This window comes from Arvicanthis niloticus, chromosome 24 (genome assembly GCF_011762505.2).
Source record: "Arvicanthis niloticus isolate mArvNil1 chromosome 24, mArvNil1.pat.X, whole genome shotgun sequence".
Taxonomy (NCBI): domain Eukaryota; kingdom Metazoa; phylum Chordata; class Mammalia; order Rodentia; family Muridae; genus Arvicanthis; species Arvicanthis niloticus.
Genome location: NC_133432.1, coordinates 13,817,305 through 13,831,707, shown reverse-complemented (window position 1 = coordinate 13,831,707; position 14,403 = coordinate 13,817,305). Strand labels below are relative to the sequence as shown.

General features: G+C 48.6%; 1 protein-coding gene across 5 annotated transcripts; it reads left to right on the top strand.

Moving 5' to 3' along the window:
* Window positions 1–387: 387 nt before the first annotated feature.
* On the top strand, window positions 388–14,069 carry Morn3 (MORN repeat containing 3). Of its 5 annotated transcripts, none has more exons than XM_076922806.1 (7): window positions 388–472; window positions 3,127–3,300; window positions 9,046–9,203; window positions 11,111–11,270; window positions 12,874–13,058; window positions 13,240–13,323; window positions 13,800–14,069. In XM_076922806.1, exons 2-6 carry the CDS (start codon window positions 3,156–3,158, stop codon window positions 13,315–13,317), a joined length of 726 nt encoding a protein of 241 aa, XP_076778921.1. In that variant the 5' UTR covers window positions 388–472; window positions 3,127–3,155; the 3' UTR covers window positions 13,318–13,323; window positions 13,800–14,069. The 5 variants fall into 5 exon arrangements, with proteins under 5 accessions (XP_076778921.1, XP_076778920.1, XP_076778923.1 ...); XM_076922805.1 differs by having other exon boundaries at window positions 392–472; window positions 3,062–3,300; XM_076922807.1 differs by lacking the exon at window positions 388–472 and adding an exon at window positions 3,631–7,462 and having other exon boundaries at window positions 3,159–3,300.
* Window positions 14,070–14,403: the final 334 nt, after the last annotated feature.

Sequence of the window (14,403 nt, the reverse complement as noted above, 5' to 3'; positions counted from 1 at the left end):
ATCCACACTCTCCAGTGGAGGAAGAGATGTCCTGGCGGCTGTCCCAAAAGAGCCGAAGGCCTGCGGCAGGAACATGGCGCACTTTCCAGGAACAGCAGAGAAGTGTGTAGTCGCTCCAGCAAAGGCTGAATGTGGACGCTTAGGGGGGGACAGAGCGAAGAGAAAAGTGAAGGGCTTAGGCAGGTCTTTCAGGATCTTCAAAGCGTTGTGAGCAGAGAAAAGAATCTGCATCTGTAATACGTACGCCATCCAACTTCCACGCAGTTGGTCTCCGGTCTCCAGATACTCAAAGCAGTCCTAAGACGAAGAACAAATGGGACTTTCCCTGCTCTTAAAATTTCCCGCTTCCTTGCCTCTGCAGGAAGAGGCGGACACTGCCAGTCAGCTTTGGTGTTGCCATAACAACCTTCCTGGGCCCAGACTCACAACTCTAGCGGCCGGCTGAAAGTGAAACCCCAGGCTGCTGTTACAGGTGAGCCAGGTGGATGCAGGGGCTGGATCTCAGGAATGACCCCAGCTGTCTGTCCCCTCCCCTCCAGTGTCCACAGAGCTCTCCTTCGTTCTTAAGAAACAAAACAACCTGCGCAGGTTTGCAAGCCTTCCCCCCCCCCCCCCCCCCCCCCCGTCCACTTGAGCCTCTCCTTAAGTTCTGAAAAGTGGAGGGAAAAGTTGAATCTATGATAACACAGACGAAGCAGTAATGCCTATTGACGCCTCTGGGTCATTGGAGCCTAGTGCAGGGTTCTCTTACAATTCTAAGCAAGGCCAGGACACGTTGTCACTTGGGTGGCTATGGCACCAATACCTCCTTTAACTTTTGCTCATCTCTCATTTATTTCACTTTTAAATTTTATGTGTATGGGTGTTTCACCTACATGTATTTCTGTGCAGAACTCATCGCTATTGGGTTCCCTAGAACTGGAGTTAGACACATTTTGAGCTGCTATCTGAGCGCTGGGAATCGAACCAGATCCTCCACAAAGCGTGACAAGTGCTGCTCTTAACCACTGGGCCATCCTCTCTTTCTCTGGTTTCTGTTTGTTTTTTGAGACAGGGTCTCACTCCCAAGCCGACCTCAGACTGGTGATTCCTCTGCCTCAGCATTCCAGAATTTAGGATTACAGGTTGCATTACACCTCCCAGCAACTCTTTGCCCTTAGTTGAGGACCTACTAGGTGCGGGTACTAGGTGCAGCAGGAAACAGAAAAACACATGACACCTGTCATCTCAACTGAGAACAGTGGACAGAGCAGGGGTGCTTTTCAGAGGGGAAAGGTACTGCCAAGATTGTTCTTGAAAGGCATGTAAAGATACTGCAAATGCAGATTGGTAGACCCAGGATTCTGCCAGCAGCAAAGGCTTCCATACCTTGGTCCCCCTCTTAAGGTTTGCATTCTCTCAAAAACAAACAAACAAACAAACAAAAAAAAAAAGGTTTGCATTCTCCATCCAAGGACCCGCCAGGAATCCAGATGTTTACACAACAATTAAAAGGCACATGAAGACCTGACTGTGTATGGTTCTGGAGAGCTGGCTCAGCAGTTAAGACCATGCCTAAGGACCAGTAGATAGAGTTCTTGCTTAGCATACATGAAGCCCTGGGGCTTGGGTTAAGCTCTGCGTAAACCAAGTATGATGGCTAATGCTTGCATTCCTGGCACTTGGGATCCTGCATAGTGAGTCTGAGGCCAGCCTGGATTACATGAGACCCTGGTTCAAAAAAAAAAAAAGAAAAGAAAAGAAAAGAAAAGAAAAAGAAAAGAAACAAAGTCATTCTCAGCTACATTGGGAGTTCGAGTCTAACCTGTGCTACATGAAACCCTATCAGAAACAGAGAGAGGCAGAGAGAATGAATGAATGATTGAGTGAATGAATGAATGAACTTCAGTGCAGCAATACACGTCTGTTATCCCAGCACTCAGGACGCAAGAACAACAATGCAAATTTGAAGCTAGCCTGGTCTATAATATATGGAGTTCCAGGTCAGCCAGGGCTACAGAGCCATAGCAAGCCTCCGGATAAAAAAAGTGGTTTTCGTTGTTGTTGTTTTTTTTCCAAAACAGGGTAAGCAACAAGTCGTGAGCCAACAGTAATCCCTTCTGTGGGGACAGAGGCTATATGACTTGCACAGGTGGCAGGCACAGTGTCCAACCTAAAGCACATGTTTTTGAGGCTGACCCTGTGGGTGGATGCTGAGATACCATGATCTCCAGAAACTGGCTTGAACCTGAGGATATTTTGATTGGCAGCGCCTGTGTGTATGTGCTGCTGGTGCAAGATTTAATGGGAGTGGATGTGTATAGCCTCAGAACCTATGGAGTAGAGAGTTGTATTTGTTGAGGGAGAACAGGGACCCCAGGATTGAGACAAAAACATTGTTTATCACCCATGAGCAAACTGGAGACAGATGAAAAGACACGAATGTCCTTTCTGAAGATTCTGGGGATGTGAGGGACACAGGTGGGGGGACTCTGAGACGTGGAGAGAAGGCCCTGGGCTACCCACTGTTTCTCTCTAGAGTCATAGGGCTCAGATGTGGAAGGAAGACGGGTGAGCTGAGGACTTTCCTACTGTGTTTTGAGACAAGGTCTCACTGTATAGCTAGACTTGAAGTCTGGGACAGTTAGTCACCATGGAATCAGTCTCTTTGATTTGTGGGCTCTCCCCAGCTTCATCTGCCCAGTCTACCAGGTATGCAGGGCAAGGGCTAACAGTGCAGGCGCTGGACCAGTGATGCCCACTTTCTTTGTACTTCGCAACTCTTCCGCCAAAGTCCGTTCTGATGGGTCCTTCTAGTCATTAAGTTTGTGAGTTCATTTTTCCCAGGGGCGGCTTCTCCCCAGTGTCATCACAAACCCTGAGTTCCTATTGGATCTCCCTGGGTTCCAAAGGAATTGTGCCATCACATCCCCGACAGATGGACCCCAGGAGAATGCAAGGGAAGTGACTGTCCTGAGCCAGTCCAGCCCAGAAGGATCCCCACTGAGGGCTGCTCACCTGCCCTGGGGACTCAGAACACACATGACCTCCCTTACTGAAACTCAGTCAGGCACCTCCCCAGGAAGCGCCAGGATCCCAAGGATACCCCGGATACACTGAGCCCCTGATGCCCCTACCTCCTGCCAGCACCCCCCAACACCACAGACACAGCCAGCATGCCGGTCACCAAGTGTCCAAGAAAATCAGAGCCGCTGTGGAAAGGATGGGACCGGAAAGCCCAGAAGAATGGACTGAGACACCAAGTGTTTGCTGTGAACGGAGATCACTACGTGGGAGAATGGAAGGGCAACTTGAAACACGGTAAGCAGATCCTCAAGGGATTGGTGGCCAGTGTGGGGTCAGAGTGGGTGGACAATGCAAAACAAAAGAAAAGGCATTGTACAGAATCCATTAAGAACATAAGTGATCCTGTGCCCAACCCCCGCTTAGTGGTAAATAATGTTTGACCAGGACCAGCAGGGGGGCGGGGTTGGGACTTCCCATGCTGTGGCTCTGAAGCCTAGCCCAGCCCTGACTTCAGAAGAACGAGTCTAGAGAGAAAAAAAAAAAAAAAAAAAAAAAAAAAAAAAGCCAGCCCAAAGCCGGGGACGGGGTTCTGGGGGTACTGGGTTGCTTTCTGTCTTTTGACAGAGTGTCTAAGCCTGGGACTGGTCGGCAAGAGAAAAGGTCAACACGTTAAGAAAATGCCTTGTAGTAGGCATTGTGGGCTTCAGACTCAGCCCTGATGCTCTGAGGATGGTGGAACACAAGATCTGGGCCTCAGGACACAGGTTGGACCTATCCAACCCCGGGAAGTAACTGAGTGACTGAGCCAGCAGGGGGCGAATGGATTCTGGCTATGCAAATCCTGATTGTGGGGGAGCGGTGGGGGGCGGGGAATGGCATGGCTGTTTAAAAACTCTAGTCTTGCAATTCCAGACTTGACCACCTTCCTTCTCCTGCCTTCCTGGGTTATCGACACTGGAATCCCTGAGCCTACATTGTTAGAATCCCACTTCTGCCGGGCAGTGGTAGCGCAGGCCTTTAATCTCAGCGCTTGGGAGGCAGAGGCAGGCTGATTTCTGAGTTCGAGGCCAGCCTGGTCTACAGAGTGAGTTCCAGGACAGCCAGGGCTACACAGAGAGAAACCCTGTCTCGCAAAAACAAACAAACAAACAAACAAACAAAAGAATCCCACTTCTATCAGTTTTCTCATCTGTTAAGTGGCAACAATGTCTTTTTATAAAGATAAGATCGGTGGGCTCGCAACAAGATGGCTCAGAGAGTAAGGGTGCTCACAGAGAATCTGCAAGGTAGACTGCCATCACGTTTCCCGAATGAGGCAACTGGGGTCCAGGGAGAAGAAACTACTCAAGAGGTGGTGGTGGCAGGCTATCTATAAAGGGCACCAGAGAGGGGAGGGGAGGGAGTAAAGGGAAGACAGTGGGGAGCAGGTTAATGTTTGAGCTGTGCAGAAAGGATGAAGATACACTGTGTTGGTATCAGGCTACAAACCTAGTGACATCACATCTAGGCAACCCCCCACATCGTTGCCAAGGCAACTGCCATACATTCCTGGGATCCACCTGGCTACCTCACCTTTACCTGGGAGAGGCTAGTCACTGCCCATATAAAACAGGCAGAACCCCCTGACCTCGATCTCTTCTTCCATCTTCTTCCTCTACTTCTCCCCCCCCCCCAACTTTTGGAACCACTTGGTCTGGTGTAGTCTGTTCTAAGCTGCACTCAGACGTCTAACACTTGATTGAGGGACAGACTAGAAGTCAGTGTAGCTGGAGCAGAGAGCAATGAGAGAGAAAGTGGGCCAGAATTGGGTGTAGTTTTATTATACATGCCTATAATCTCAGTTATTGGCTCAGAAGGCTGAGGTAGAAAGATCAAGGCTGGGCTATGACCCTATCTCTATGACCCCCCCCCCCCGGGCTAAGCAAGTTGGGGTTGGGGAAGGCCAGGTGTGATGGTACATTCCTGTGGTTCTCAAGTGCTTGGAAGACCATGTAGGAAGATTAAGAAGTTCAAGTCCAGCTTCAGCTACATAGTGAGTTCAAGGCCAGCTTGAGATACATGAAACCTTATCTCAAAACAAAATTTTAAAAGAGAGAAAAGAAAGAAGGAAGGAAGTAGTAGCCAGCTATGGTGGCTCATACCTTTAGTTCTAATACTCCAAAGGCAGAGGCAGGATGATCTCTGTGAGTTCAAGGCCAAGCTGGTCTACACAGCAAGACCCTGCCTCTGGCGGATTTCTGAGTTCAAGGCCAGCCTGGTCTACAGAGTGAGTTCCAGGACAGCCAGGGCTACACAGAAAAACCCTGTCTCGAAAAACAAAACAAAACAGAGAGAGAGAGAGAGAGAGAGAGAGAGAGAGAGAGAGAGAGAGAGAAGAGAGGAGAGAAGAGAGAGAGAGAGAGAAGAGAGAGGAGAGAAGAGAGAGTGAGAGAGAACACTTATGTGCCTGTAGAGCTAAGTATTTAATAAATATATTGTGCTGCATGGATCATGATAAGCCTTGTCTTTTTTTAAGATTTATTTTATTTTAGGTGCATGTGAACACCTGGTGCCTATCAAGATCAGAAGAGGGTGTCAGATCACACTGGAACTGGGGTTACAGGTGGTTGTGAGCTGCCATTTGCATGCTGGGGACAGAACCCAGGTCCTCTGCAAAGGCAGCAAGTGATCTTAACCACTGAGCCACCTCTCCCCAAGCTCTGTCTCTCTTTGTTGTGGGATAAACATTATTGAAAAGAAGGAGACAGGATAGTCAGCACTGAGCATGCCAAGCATGTGCTGGAAGAAGGGTGTGTCTGCCCTTGTCAGGGATAGCCTAGATCAAAATTTTATCTCCCAATGTGAATATCTTATTTCACAATATTTCAAATATTATTAGGCAAATGAGATAAGCCTGAAGCCCTACCTGCTCTAGATTTAAAAACCCAGGGTTGGGTTGGGCTGGAGAGATAGTTCATCGGTTAAGAGCAAGTATTGCTCTCTGGTCTTGGTGGTGTATGCCTTTAAGCCCAGAACTCAGGAGGCAGAGGTAGGTAGATCTCTGAGCTGGAGGCCAGCCTGATCTACATGGTAAGTTTTAGGCCAGCATGTTATACACAATGTGACCATGTCTCAAAAACAAACAAACAAACAAACAAACAAACAAGCAAGCAAACAAACAAGCTGAGAACCTAAATTCAGTTCCCAGCACCCCCATCCAGTGGCTCACAGTCACCTGGAACTTCAGCTCTGGGGGTTACTGCCCCCTCTGCTGGCCTCTGTAGGTACTACATTCACATGGCATATTCACAGGGACACATAAAAATAAATGTTTAAAAACAAACATTCTTTTATAAATAAAATTTAAAATACAAGGGCTAAAATTTTATTTTTGTGGCTGTCTTACTTAGGTTTCAAATTTCTGTTGTTGTGATAACCACCATGGCCAAATGCAACTTGGAGATGAAAGGGTTTATTTTGGCTTACACTTCCATATCAAGCAAGGGTCATCATCAAAGAAAGTCAGGGCCAGAATTCAAGGCGGGAACCTGGAGGCAGGAGCTGATACAGAGGCCGTGGGGGAGTGCCGCTTACTGACTTGCTCTCCATGACTTGCCGATCCTGCCGTGCTGTCTTCTTTTAGATTTACTTATTTTATGTGTCTGAGTATTTTGCCTGTATGTATGTATGTATGTATGTATGTATGTATGTATGTATGTGCACCATGTTCATGTCTAAGGATGGCTGTAAGCCAAAAGTGATGGGAACCGAACCTTAATGCTCTGTAAGAATAGCAAGAGTGTGCTGGAGAGATGGCTCAGCGGTTAAGAGCACTGACTGCTCTTCCAGAGGTCCTGGGTTCAATTCCCAGCAACCACATGGTGGCTCACAACCATCTGTAATGGGATCTGATGCCCTCCTCTGGTGTGTCTGAAGACAGCGACAGTGTACTCACATACATTAAAAAATGAAAAGAACAGTAAGAGTTTCCAACCATTGAGCCATCTCTCCAGCCACCCCCACCCAGGCCTACTTTCTTACAGCACCCAGGATCTCTAAGACGGAGGTGACAGCACCCACAGTGAGCTGGGCCCTCCCACACCAACCACACCAATAATCAATCAAGAAAATGCCCTATGGGGCTTGCCTACAGGTCAATCTGGTGGAGACATTTTCTCTGTCTTCAAAACCAGACTCTAGCTTGTGTCTAGCTTGTAGCTTTACATAGCAGTAGACAGACAGCTTTTCTGGCGTGAGTGAAGACCTGCATTTGATCCACAGCAAAATAAAGATATAAAAATTAATGCATAAGAATCCAAGGAAAAGACTGATTGGCTCAGTCCTGGGCAAGACTGTTTACTCTCTTCTTGGAGTTTGTAGCCAGAAGATGGCAGAGAAAATGCCAAGGAGGAACAGTGGGTGATGCCTGACACTAAGAAGAGTTTTCTTCAGAGTCAAAAGAAATTTTCAGAGGGGTGTAAGTAATCCTAGGATATTTTTCTTCGTGTCCCTACCCTCCTACTGGGTGGGAGGCACCTGGTTTTCATTGTTCCTGAGGCTGATCCCTCTTCAGAGACACTTTTCCTTGCTCCCCCTGGGGCCTGCCAGCAGTTCTTGATTGAAGTTTGTTTAGGGAATGAGGAGACAGAAAACTCCGGCCTGCTAATGAGTCAAGAGGGGGCTGAGGAATTCTATATGCAGACTTGACAGGGATGCTTGCTTTCATTGTGATTCATTCATTCATTCCTTGGATTCATTCATTGAAATCAAACTGATTGCCAGGAATAACAGCACATAACTACCAAAGCCCTTAAGAGGCATAGGTGGGAGGGTCATGAGTTCAAGGACAGCCTGGGACATAGGACAAGATCCTATCTTAAAAATCCATAATACAGGGATGTATTATGTGAGTTGGTAAAATGCTTCCCCGGCAAGCTTAAGGCCTTGGTTTGAGCCTCAGAATGGCCTAAGTCTAGGCACATATGATGGGTACAGGTGTGCAGATGGTAAGCCAGGGACTTATGGAAGTAAGTCCTTTCCTCCCACAGTGGGTTCCAGAGAGCACTCAAGGATCAGTTTGCAAGGCTAGCACTTTTTCCCCATGAGCCATCTCTCCAGCCCTGACTTGCTTAGTCATCAACTATAATCACAATGCTGTCCTCCAAAGCATAGTCACCTTTGGCCCACATCTCCTTCTCTCTCTCCTCCCGGCTGCTGGCACCCATTATTCTTCTGGTCTCTATTTCTATGACACTGACTTCCTCAAGTTAAAGTGACATCACATAGTACTGGGCTTTCTGAGTCTGGTTTATTTTGTTCTTTCTTTCTTTCTTTCTTTCTTTCTTTCTTTCTTTCTTTTTTTGTCTTTTGAGACAGGGTTTCTCTGTGTAGCCCTGGCTGTCTTGTAACTCACTCTGTAGACCAGGCTGGCCTTGAACTCAGAGATCTGCCTGCCTCTGCCTCCCAAGTGCTGGGATTAATGTCCTTCTTGTTCATCCATGTTATAAAGGGAAGGATTTCTCCCCCCTCCCCCCCACACCTTTGTTACACTGCTGGTAATTGAACCTCTGTCATCATACCATTTCCTGGCTCCTTTTTAAGACAGAGTCTCTAGACATTGCCCAGGCTGGACTGAAACTCACCATCCTCCTGCCTCAGCCTCACCTCTACTTGAGGTTTGCCATATCAGTCCGGCTGTTAAACAGTGGGCAGGAGCTGGGCGGTGGTGGCGCACGCCTTTAATCTCAGCACTTGGGAGGCAGAGGCAGGCGGATTTCTGAGTTCGAGGCCAGCCTGGTCTACAGAGTGAGTTCCAGGACAGCCAGGGCTACACAGAGAAACCCTGTCTTGAAAAACCAAACCAAACCAAAACAAAAAAACAGTGGGCAAGAGAATCACTGTTTTTAGACATGGAACTTTCCTTTCTTCTGCAAGCTCACAATCTAAAGATGAGGCACAGACCCTGTTCTGGGCAGAGGTCCCTGAAGTCTGGACTGGCATGTGGCTTCCAGCTTCAGGGTGGCAGCTGTCTGCAGTGTTGGCCCATCCATGTGTCACCAGGGAAAGGAACACAGGTCTGGAAGCGGAATGGCGCTGTCTATGAAGGGGACTGGAAGTTTGGGAAGCGAGATGGTTATGGCATCCTCAGTCATCCTGATCCAGAGACTGGAAAGCTCAGGAGAGTGTATTCAGGCTGGTGGAAAGGCGATAAGAAATCGGTGAGTGCCTTCCCAGCATGCCTTGTTTGTGTAGGCGAGGTAAGAGCCAGGTGCGCTCTCTCTCTCTCTCTCTCTCTCTCTCTCTCTCTCTCTCTCTCTCTCTGTGTGTGTGTGTGTGTGTGTGTGTGAGAGAGAGAGAGAGAGAGAGAGAGAGAGAGAGAGAGAGAGAGCGCTCAGAGTGCAAAGGTGGGAGGTGAGCCTAGAGCCAGTGGTTTGCTGGGTGGGAGAAGGAAGGGGTGGAGGAACTGTAGTGCTTTTCAAAACAAAACCAAGGAAACAGGAAGCAAGAGAAGTGGGGGCCCCAGGGAGGAACCCTTTAAAAACTCTATGGCTTCAAGGAGGCAGCAGGCAAGGTCTCCTCCACCCTCTTCCCCCTTGTTTCCTGGCTTTCTTCTCCTGATACCCCATTCTGACAATAATCCTCCTCCTGTGGGCCTGAGGCATATGGGAGGCTAGGAAGCAGGGCGTGGAGCTGCAGAGCTGGGATCTCAGCACCCTGAAGGTGGAAGCAGGAGGAGAGAGTTTGAGGCCAGCTTGGGCTACATAGAGAGAGACCGTGACTGAAAACAGGGAACAAGGACAAGGGAGGAAGAAGGTGGAGGGCCGGGGAAGAGCTAGCCAGAGGAAATTCCACAAATATTCATTCTACTGCAGACATATTTAAAAAAATAAACCAAAAACAAAAACTTGTATTGATCCTTGCTATAAGCCATGGAGTCTGATGATTATCTTTTTTTTAAAGATTTATTTATGTTATGTATGTGAGTACACTGTCGCTGTCTTCAGACACACCAGAAAAAGGCATCAGATCCCATTCCAGATGGTTGTGAGCCACCATGTGGTTGCTGGGAATTGAACTCACGCCCTCCGGAAGGGCAGTCAGTGCTCTTAACTGCTGAGCCATTTCTCCAGCACAGAGTCTGAAAATTATAACAGTGTTGCTATTGAACAGTTACTATAGATAGCATTTGAACTCTTATATTCTTGTAAAAGCCTTGTCTTTTTGTTTGTTTGCTTTTGTTGTTTTGTTTTCCAGACAGGGTTTCTCTGTATAGCCCTGGCTGTCCTGGAACTCACTCTGTAGACCAGGCTGGCCCCGAACTCAGAAATCCACCTGCCTCTGCCTCTCAAGTGCTGGGATTAAAGGCGTGCACCACTACTGCCCAGCTGTAAAATCCTTGTCATTATTGGTCTGAACAAGTTCAGGGAGGTGAAGCACCTAGCCTGGGGTTGGTGACACAGCTAGCAGAGCCCAAGACTTCATGTTCTTTACCCCTGGTGGGAAGACTGAGCCTAAAACAAATGATTTGCCTTTAATGGGAATTAACAGTGGTTTCCCCGTGGTTGGAAGATCATGTAATCTAACCTAGAAAATACAGAGCAGGAGGTCACATCCAAAGCAGCAAGCAGCTAGCCCGGTAGGCATGAATTGGTAGGAAGAAATAACGAGGATGGCAAACATCAGGTCTTATTTGCCCTGGGGGAGGGAAAGAGGGAAATGAAAAGTGACATTGGGATTTTGAGGTACAGATTTATGTTACTCAACCAATTCGCTTTGAGCAGGGATCTCCAATGGTCTCTGATTTCCTGCGGTTGGTCTCCAAATGTAACCTTCATGTTTCTAAGTAGACAGCTGAGTAGAGACGGAACGCAGTGCGAGTTGGGTGTGCGATCGCTCCTACCCGGTATAAAATATCCTTCTGGTGGCTGTATGGACGGTGTATAGAAGTGGGACCAGAGATAAGGGGAACCAGAGAAGAGAAACTATGCGGGCGGTATGAAGGAGGTGCACGAAATGAACTGAAATATGCAGCTAGAATTCTTTGACCCTCTGCTAGGAAAGCCGGCGACAGGAGGAGACTCAAGTGTGAGACTTGGCAAATAGTGGGACACCTTCCTGCTTTCAGGGCTATGGGATCCAGTTTTTCGGACCCAAGGAGTATTACGAGGGTGAGTGGTGTAGCAACCAACGCAGCGGGTGGGGACGCATGTACTACAACAACGGCGACATCTACGAGGGCCACTGGCAGAACGACAAGCCTGACGGGGAGGGCATGTTGCGCCTGAGTGAGTGTCCCGCCCCTGAAACCACGCCCCAAGGCTTCCTGACCCCGCCCCGCCCCGCCCCGTCCCGGAAAGTTGTCGTCCCAGACTCGCTGCCCCACCACTCATAGTACTTGTCCCATAAATACCACCAGTCTTGTTGGCCCTGAAAATGTGAGATTCTGACTTTCAACGAGATCCAACTAAGCTGAGGCCCTGGATCAGCTGGGAGGGCAGAGGCGGTCAGTCTGTATGTCTGTCTGTCTTATGGTCCTTATACTCAGCCAGGAGCCTGCCTTCAGTGAGCCTCCAATATGCATAAGCTGGATTTAGTGAGCTCTTGCTAAGCAGAGCAAATGTTCCACGAGCTTCTCAAGGCCTGGACTCTGGGCAAGTGTGCATGAATTCAGATCCTGGAGTGAGCCGGTACTAGCTCTGGGACCCCAGGCAATTTTCTTCAGTTTCCTTGTTTCCTTGTGGTTAACGAATGACTATTATTATTATTATTATTATTATTATTATTATTATTAGAGGGCCTGGAGTTGGCTCAGTGGATAATGGTGCTTGCCCGCAGGTCTGACCACCTTAAGTTTGATCCTGGGTCCCACAGGGTAGGAAGAGAGAACTGATTCCCCAGAGTTGTCCTGTTACCCCCACATGTGTGTTACACATGCACCATGGCATGCAAGTGCCTGTATTTAACACAAAGACACTAAAATAAATAAATAAAAGCGGGAGGTCAGCAGGGTCTCTAACACTTGGGATCAGCAGCATTGCTTCGACTTAGAGCCCAGCCTCTGCTAGCTAGGGGGCGAAATGCTGTCTCAAAACAAAAACAAAAACAAAAACAAAACAAAAAAACCCACCATACATAGCTTTAATCACAGTACTTGGGAAGCAGAAGCAGGTGGAGCTCTGAATTCTTGGTTTACATATGAAGTTTCAGGCCAAGGCCCCGGGGGTGTGGAGCAGTTGCCTAGCAGGCTCCAAGTTTCTTGTCCTCCGAGCAAAACAAAACAAAGTAACAAAAAAACAACAAAAACTCACACCAAAAAACGGAGCTAGAGCTGTAACCCAGAGGCTGAGGAAGTGCTGAGAGAGAGCATGCGCCAGGTTCTGGTTCCAACATCAAAAATAAAATCAGATCTCTCTCTCTCTCTCTCTCTCTCTCTCTCTCTCTCTCTCTCTCTCTCTTCCTCCTCCTCCTCCTCCTCCTCCTCCTCCTCCTCCTCCTCCTCCTCCTCCTCCTCCTCCTCCTCCTCCTCCTCCTCCTCCTCCTCCTTCTCCTTCTCCTTCCCTGTCCTCTCCACAGGTTTTCTCTGTGTAGCCCTGGAACTCTCTTGGTAGACAAGGATGGGCTTGAACTCAGAGATCCACTTACCTCTGCTTTCTGAGTGCTGGGATCATAGGCGTGTGCCGCCATAATCATAACGGGTAAAATAAAATCTCTGGAAGTGGTTGAAGTTAAGTGATGTCGATGATACCTATGAACACTGCATCTCCGGCTGTGTGCTTAATGACTCTCAGATAGGTAGCACACACTGGTCAGCAGCTGGGACCAGTGAGGTCCAACCTGGATGTCCTAGCTGCTTCCCTGTGCCTAGCACCCCCATGCTTTCCTGTCTAGAGAACGGGAACCGGTATGAGGGCAGCTGGGAGAGAGGCATGAAGAACGGACATGGGCGTTTCTTTCACCTGGACCATGGTCAGCTGTTTGAAGGCTTCTGGGTGGACAACGTGGCCAAGTGTGGCACCATGATCGACTTTGGCCGTGATGAGGCCCCTGAACCCACCCAGTTCCCCATTCCTAAGGTGGGTAGTCAGTCCTCCTGGGGCCCTGAAACCAGAGAGACAGCAACCAGCTTCTGTAGCCTCACATGTCAAGGGGCTACAGATGAGGTTTTGTTTTCAAGTATCTTTAGCAAGGCAGCTTGGGGGCCTTCCATGCTGTTTATACCAACAAACCCATCCCCTCCCCCCTGCTGCCCTCCAGGTGGAGCTTCTAGACCCAGATGGTGTGCTGAAAGAAGCTATGGATAAACTGGTGAAGCCTGAGGAAGAAGAGGACTGAGGTGAGGTGAGAAGGCACAGCTGTCTGTCATCTCCGATGAAGCCGATGCCTCTCGGAGTCCCTCAACAATGCGGATCTTCCGGTATCACTAACAGGCGCAGGGCAGGACTAGAAAAGGCAAATTTCTTGCCTCCTATAGTCCAGCTTTTCTTTTCTTTCTTTCTTTCTTTCTTTCTTTCTTTCTTTCTTTCTTTCTTTCTTTCTTTCTTTCTTTTTCTTTTTTTTTTTTTTGTTACTCCTCTTCGAAACACTTGTTCTTAGAAAACCCAGTGCATTCCAGTCCTGCCTAGTTTGCCTCAGTTGCGTTTTTTAGCCTCCTGGGGTGGGCACTGAGCTGCAGTCCGCTGGTTTGTCCCTTCTAAAGGATGTCGGAGGAGGCTGTGGGACTTTGTCCTGGGGTGGCTGTGAAGCTTTATGGCGAGGGTGGCGGTGGAGTGGTTGTGTTTCTAATCATAACTCCAACATCATCCCCACCCGTGCAGAGATCGAATCAAGGCTCAGGAGAAAATCCAGCCCTTGTCACCAAACTGCTCAGACCGGTGCAGCTCCTGCCAGAGGAGCAGGCAGCGACTCTGGGCACGCCCTTGGCTCCGTTGGAGGGTACCCGCTCCCCTAGGCACTAGGATATTTTTTGCCAGTAGAGGTGGGGTATTGCTTCTCCCTGGCTGGTCTTGGGGACCCACTTGCTTAAAGCCTTTGCTCCTATGGCTTTATATCAGAGTGCATGAAAATAAAGAACTTGGTGGCCTTAATCTAAGGGCCTATAGCTTGAGCGGGGGTGGGCGGGGTCTGCGGGAGAGGAAAGATAGCTTCATCAACTGCGTGGATTTCTCCCCTCGTGTTGTGTGTGTGTGTGTGTGGGGGGGCTTGAGGGTGCAAGGCAGAGGAGCAAGGAAGTGGCTTCAGTTCTGCCTCTGAGTTAACCCAGAGAGGAGAGTGAGCTTGCACTCTGCCACAGTGGCTACCAAGATTTGAGATTTAAATAGGTTCGCTCCTCCTTAGTCTAAACCAAGAATTCCAAGGAATCTTTAAAAACTTTGAGCATCCAGGGCAGTCATGGTGGCTCGTGCCTTAAATAGAGGCACT